The sequence below is a fragment of the Nestor notabilis genome, unplaced genomic scaffold (assembly GCF_000696875.1).
Source record: "Nestor notabilis isolate BGI_N333 unplaced genomic scaffold, ASM69687v1 scaffold33914, whole genome shotgun sequence".
NCBI lineage: Eukaryota > Metazoa > Chordata > Aves > Psittaciformes > Psittacidae > Nestor > Nestor notabilis.
Window position 1 is genome coordinate 1 of NW_009924911.1, and position 6,760 is coordinate 6,760.

The 6,760-nt window shown below is 38.6% G+C and overlaps 1 protein-coding gene across 1 annotated transcript in view; it reads left to right on the plus strand.

Annotated features, from left to right (window-relative positions):
* The first annotated feature begins 885 nt into the window (after positions 1 to 885).
* Positions 886 to 6,760, plus strand: part of LOC104404371 (AP-1 complex subunit sigma-2) — a 17,490-nt gene continuing 11,615 nt past the window's right edge. Inside the window, exon 1 of the mRNA XM_010012791.1 lies at positions 886 to 1,064. Coding sequence (XP_010011093.1) covers positions 886 to 1,064 — 179 coding nt within the window. The remainder of the gene's footprint in view (positions 1,065 to 6,760) is intronic.

Consider the following 6,760-nt stretch of genomic DNA (forward strand, 5'->3'; position numbering starts at 1 on the left):
TGTCCCCACGGAGGGAGCGCCCCGGCATCGCCAGGCTTCGAGCCGCCGCTGCCGCCTCTGTCTGTGCTGGCGCTGGTCGGAGTTGTCACCCGGGACTAGGCTGGGCTTTCTCGTCGTATTTCGCGTCTGTCATATTGCCTGGGAAACTTCACCAGCTCGAAACAACTTTGAGTGGAAAAGGAAAAAAGAAGAAGTAATTTCCGTTAATGTTACAGCTGCTGGAAAACACAGTCGACGAGTTCCTCTTATAATTGCAACATCACTCCTTTAGAGGAAGCGAGACCTGGAACATAGGACCGCAGGGAAAGCACTTAATCTCTACTCCTTTTGTGTAATGTGAGGAAAGATTAGGCTTTTCTGTGCCGTAGGACTCTCCATTGGGAGTTTTAATGCCTTTTAAAGTATTCTGAGGCTTTTCAGAAAGATCTTAAGTGCAGATTGCTCCTGCTGTAAGGCTCTAATCCGGTGAATTGAAAATGAATTTTGGTATTTGAGGAGACTGCTGTGCTGGGTTTTTTTGTCATTTTTCGTAGTAAATGCAAATGCAACCGCACCAGTGCTGGTCATGGTTGTCTGAAATTTGGGTGTATTCGCTTGCAACTTGGTGGTTCTGACATTAGTTTCTGAAACTTGTGTGTGCTTTCTTCTATCTTTGCTATAGCTGACCTTATTCGGCGGAATCCTTTGTGTTATGGGTACTCCCGAATCATGTGTAACATCTGCCATGGCTATAGAAATGCATAATGTGGTTAGAGTTTTCGATGGCTATCTTGCTTCCTGCTTGCTTTTCCTCACATATTTTTTTTTAAACTAAGAGACTGAGAGTAATCCTTTTATTTATTTATTTATTTATTTTTCTTTCCTTTTCTCCTTCTAATTCAACAGATGCAGTTTATGTTGCTTTTTAGTCGCCAGGGGAAACTGAGACTCCAGAAGTGGTATGTCCCATTATCTGACAAAGAAAAGAAGAAAATCACAAGGGAACTTGTTCAAACAGTATTAGCCCGCAAACCGAAAATGTGCAGCTTCCTGGAATGGAGAGACCTGAAGATTGTCTACAAAAGGTTGTTCTGTCTCACTAACCTCATAATTGCCTTACATGACAAACAGCGTAATAAGTAGCAAGAAAATAATGAAGGTTGATTTTTGTTGTTTTGGTTTTTGGTTTTGTTTTGTTGGTTTTTTCCTTCCCTCTGCTGGTTATTCAGAACACTGACTTCTCCCTTGAATCTAATTTGATAAGCAAGTAGGAATCATTCATGTGTGGAAAATAACTCATGCGTTTAGAAATGTGCTGAAGAAATGAGGTTTCCTTCTACTTCCAGAAAAGGTGGTGGGTCTTGGTTCTCCGTTGAGATTCACACAGTACATAAATGCATACAAATATGAAGCATGTAAGATTTAATAGATGATAAGGAAAAACTGAATTTTTTATAAGTCAGTGACTTCATAAATCACCTGGAAAATGTAACTTGCTTTTAAAGGCTCATAGAAATAAGGAAATAATTTTTGAGATTACCCAATTTGGGTTTTTGTCAGTTTTTTGGTTTTGTTTGTTTTGGTTTTTTTGTTTGTTTTTTTTGTTTGTTTTGTGTGGGTTTTTTTTATTTTTAATTTTTCCGATGAATACAAAAAGGCATTTCTCCTAATTGAACAAATCATGGCTAGCTTTCTTTTGATGGAAGTAATGTATAATTTTCTTTACAATAGTTTAATTTCTCAGTTGTTCCCTAACTTTTCTAGGAGTATTTGAAAAGCATTTTTTAGCTTTGTGCTGATCTTTAGAATGTATTACAGTTTAGTGGTGTGAACATAATTTTCTCCACAAATAACAGTAATCCTTATCCTGATTTGGTAGGCTGTATGTCTTCCAGCTAAAGCTGGTGCTACAAAACCTTGAGTTACCTCCCCTAGAAGGTTTATGCATTCTTATTTCCCTCTTTGAGATGGTAAATGATTTGTGCCCTACAATAAATATTATATTCTCTCTGTAGGTAAGGCAGAGAGGACTGGAGCTGAAATGAAGAGTTTGTAACTCTTTTCCAGTGTACCAAATGGGTAGAATCAAAAAGGCTTAGATGTTTTAAGTCCTGGTTTCATGTATGTGTTGGTGCATGGAACTTCATGCACATGAATGTCATTCAGTCTATCAATGCATGTTGTTCTTTAACAAGAAGGAGGAAAGAGGAGGAACAGTGCATAAGGCTGTTCTAAAAGCATAAACAGTTTTTATTTTGGCCTCTTGATTTCCTCACAAAACTTCTTGTACATACATGTAGACAAGCTTACTCAAATGCTTTGTGTGCTCCTTTAAGTGCTAATGCCTGCAAGTGCTCCTTTAGCTGGGCTTTTATGGGACTAGATCTGAAAAATTGGGCATGAGTGGGCCAGTCTGTTCCCTTCCCTGCTCAGTCTTGAACAGCAGTAGCTGTTCTGGTGGTGGTTTGATTTCATGCAGCTGCCTTCCCTTCTTGTCTGTTCATTGCGGTTAACAACTACTTGTCATGTCCTTTTGTGTCAAGGGAAGTGGTGAAAATTTGGGAATGATTCTGTTGCTAAAAGTTTTGGCGTTCATGCATCTCAGTAGTGTGCTGTGGATCCTCTGGTCAAGGAGAATGAGGAAATTTGCTGGGAGATGTATCCTAGACCATTTTGGGCTGGATGTAGACTTCAGTCCATCTGCTAGACTGCTTGTGCGCACAGCTGACTGCAGTAGCTTATTTCAGTGTGCAAACCAATCTGGCACAGTTAGTCTATGAAATCTTGTTCAGATTAGCTTGTATCAAGCTAATGAACATTTCCAGTCTTATTTTACTTCTGTTTTTTTGGCGTGTTCTGTTAGGCTAAAACATCATCAGAAAGACTGATTATAAGAGGTGATAGTTTAGATTCTTGTATCTGATAACATGAACAGCTTTTAGATTTGTGGGATTTTTTCCATGCATCAGATGGTCATTAAAGGTGGTGAGTACAAATTAGTATGATTTCTTTGGAAAGGCATCTCAGTTATAACTCAAAAGCAGATAATCCCCAAAGTCTAATACTTTCTGAAGGGTGGGTGGCTAAAAGAGAAACAGCCTGCATGGTTTGTAAAACTGCAAAAGGTGCTCCCAATTGCTCACTGACAAAAGGCTCTTGAGCATCTGCTAAGATCTGTTTTTGTCCTATCTGTTATTGGTAAGGATCTGAGCTTCTGGTGCAAATGTTTTTCAATATAAACTATAAAAGTATGTGCATAGTGCTATTGTAGATGTTGCATGTGCATATTGCTATTAAGAGTCTGGAAGTGCTGAAGTTGATGCGCTGTTCTTGTTTTTAAAGTGTATTTACAGTCAACATGTGAGAGAATTGATCTAGACATGGCAGCTCAGAGAATGGTTGGTATTATTTAGCAGTATACTCAAGGGTTGCATTGATGTACTTATTTGCAAGAACAGAATGAACTTAAATGCAAAACTGGCAAGCCAGTAGCTTTTGCTGCCTTCTGATACTTAGTGTTTATCAAGAGAGCTAGACTGTTTTGATTAGCTTCCTTAGCTCTCTAGCGTATCATCCTTGGTTTGCTTTCTGAATGAAACTTCAAGAAAATAGAACTGTTTTAAAATTCATCTGAATGTGTGCGACTTATTTTCTTTAGTTTCACACATATAGCATTGATAATGGTTGCAAAATAGGGTCAGATGAAGAGGTGCCCTGCTTTTTATGTGGTTCATGAATTAGGATGTATGTACTCTATAGCAGGTTTGGAAGAGTTTTTCAGGCTGGTAGACACCAGAAGAATGGAAAAGGATGTGAGCGTCTAACTTCAAGAGACAGATGGAGATTTGAAGTGACTTGCTGCGTATTAAAGAGAAATTCAAATATGGGAAGCCAACAATTGTACTTTATGATAATATAGAGGGAGACATCTGCAGACAGCTGATTAGAAACTTAGCAAACACAGTTAATGATCACTCTTCATGTTTTGTCCTTTTAAGAGCTAACTGTAGTGGTATTGGTGCATACAGGTTAGAAATTTGTGCAGCTGTCTGCTTGTGGCAGAGAAATGTGTTAAATGCTAAAATCAGTAATTTTACTGAAAAAACGAGCTTAAGATAGGATGTGATTTCCCCCTCCTCCTTCCCCTTTGGAATATGTCAGCTGGTCACTATTTTAGCTTCTGGTGGTATGACTTATTTTCATGGTGTAGTATATTGCAGTCAAAATCAGAGATTGCAGAATAACTGATTTTTATGTACATTTTACTTTGTTAGCATTTAGCTAACATGGGACTTGGTTATTGTTGTTCTGTAATTTGATTAAGGATTTCATATTTGCTTTTATGTGTTTGCAGTGTGAAGTTATAAAACTGTCATAGTTTGTGCTTCCCTTAATGTTTTGGCAGTTGTATTTAATATAACCATAATCATAGGTTATGTTAAAAACTTCTGGAAAAATAAGTTTTAAAACTTTTCAACTGTCCTGTCTTTCTGGCCCCTCCTGGCCCTCCTCTTATCCTTCTTTTCCCTACCCCATTCCCTGCCCCAACAACAAAAGAGACCATTCTTTAAATAGTGTGCCTCTTAAAGTATTGTGAACCTAAGGTGCAGGCCTCTGGCTAGTGGTATGGTATGTGCTCAGCAGTTGAACTGATCGCTTGTCTGTCTTTATGTATGTCTTAGCTGCCAGTTTTATCTGTTTAAAAATGTCACTGTGGTGTTGATTAGGTGACTCTGTAAAACTGAATGCAGTGATTATAGTGAATTAGATACTTGGGTTTGATTATTTTAACTTGATCAGGTCTTCTTTATACAGGATTTCAGTTCATGCATCACTACGAGGACTTTGGTATTGATTACCAGTACCAAGCTTTTGTTCATTTCTAAACCTACTGGAGGGTATAGCCTTGCTGAAATGACAGACTGTAAAAAAGAAAACCAAAAACCAAAACAAAACAACAACAAAAAAAAAAACAAACAAAAAAACCCAAAAAAAAAAACAAACCCCAAACTTAATTTTAGTAGTGGTATTGTTGTTGGTCTCTCTATATCCTTAACAGTGACTGATCTGCCTGTCGTAAATTCTCAGAACTTGTTTTATCAAACAAATACGTAAGATTTTTGGAGGAGAAAAATTATATTTTGCCAATCACAACTTATTAGCAGTCCCAGTTTTCACTGGGTCAACAGCTGTCATCAAACCACAGATTCTTGGGCTCCCTTAAGCACCTGTCTGCCTTTTAAAGGCAGCTTGGTTGTCATTTGCAGTTCATTTCTGCTCCTGTCAAACTCTGTAAGCTTTAAATTTCTGCAGTTAGGATCTATGTGAAAAGTGACTTCAGATGCTGACAGACTTTTGGCTTGCTTGTAGCTTTACCTCGTGACAAACTTCCAGGGCTGGCTTCAAGCAGGAGTTCTCTCTCCTAGTAGGAGAATGCCACTGTACTGGTAGGATTTACAAGTTACGCTCTGGCCACAGTGACCTGATCTTCCAGCAGAGTTACTGAACCTGGTTGCAAGTAGAGCAGTAGCAGGTAACTCTGCTGAAGCTTTGCCTGCCGATTGTGAGGTTTCCTGCTACTGAACTATTGCAACTGTTAAGGGGTAGGTTCATGAATTTGCTTCCTGTTACAAAAGGACTCCCTAAAGTAATCTATGTGAAGGCAGGAGTTTATAAAACTATTTATATGCCTCCTGTGTTTCCTTTTTATTCTTTTACGCCACATTATGTTTTTAGGTGATTTTTTTTTTTTCCCCCAAGCTCTTCTGGGGGTTTCTGTCCCATTTCTGACAAGTGGATGGAGTTTTATTATAGAATATTTCCCTAAATGAATGTAAGCAGCTAAGTTGGGTCTGAAGATGCCTACTAAGAGAGTAAGGGGAAAACAAACCAAAACAAATCCAACCCAAACCAAAATGAGAACAAAAAACCCCTCAAAGCAACCAACCAAAAAAAAAAAGGCCAAACCCCCAAACAAAACACAATATCAAATGGAAGAAAAAAGAGCAGAATGTTTCTTCCAGACTGCGCTACATTTTCTTTTGTGTGATGTGGCATTCTTTACTGTCTGGATTTGCCTTTTCATTGGGTGCATATGAAAGGCAGGTTTACGTCAGGGTCGGGAGGGGAAAATGACACTTCTGCAGAGCAGAAATCTTTTTTCAGCCTGAGTACTGTAATCTACTTGTCTTTGTAGGACACTCTCCATGTAAGCTTCTACACTTGGCAAAACCTCTACTTTATCTGCAGTAGACTAGGTGTAGATACTTTTTTCTGAAGCTCTGGCCTGCAAAGAAAAAGAGATTATATTAAACTATTGCCTTTGAGAATTTGCATCTGAAGAAAGGTATACCGTAGTAGTATGCTCATGCTCTTTGCGGTGATGACTGACTTGTTTATACTCTTCTACTATTTGCCATATAGGCTTATTGAATTTGCATTTATTTTGTTTTGTTGAATAGTGATACATTAGTCACGGTTGCTACTTAGAAAATACTTGGAAAAATATTCTCTGTGTATAATGATGGATACCCACGCCTCCATTTCATGTTAAGATGCCCACTGAGTAGTTTTTGTTTCTTGGTATTCTTTCGCCAAAACTGCAGTTGGCAGAGCTTGAATGTGTAGTCTACTCACTAGCTGCCAAATAAAGTCTTTCAAAAGTATGTTACATTTTCTTTTAAATGAGGATGCTGAGAGCAGACCCCTTCCTGGGAAGGTATTTATGTTAGGTAATCTCTGCCATCCATCCCCTCCCCCCCCCCCCCCCATTCGCTCTGTG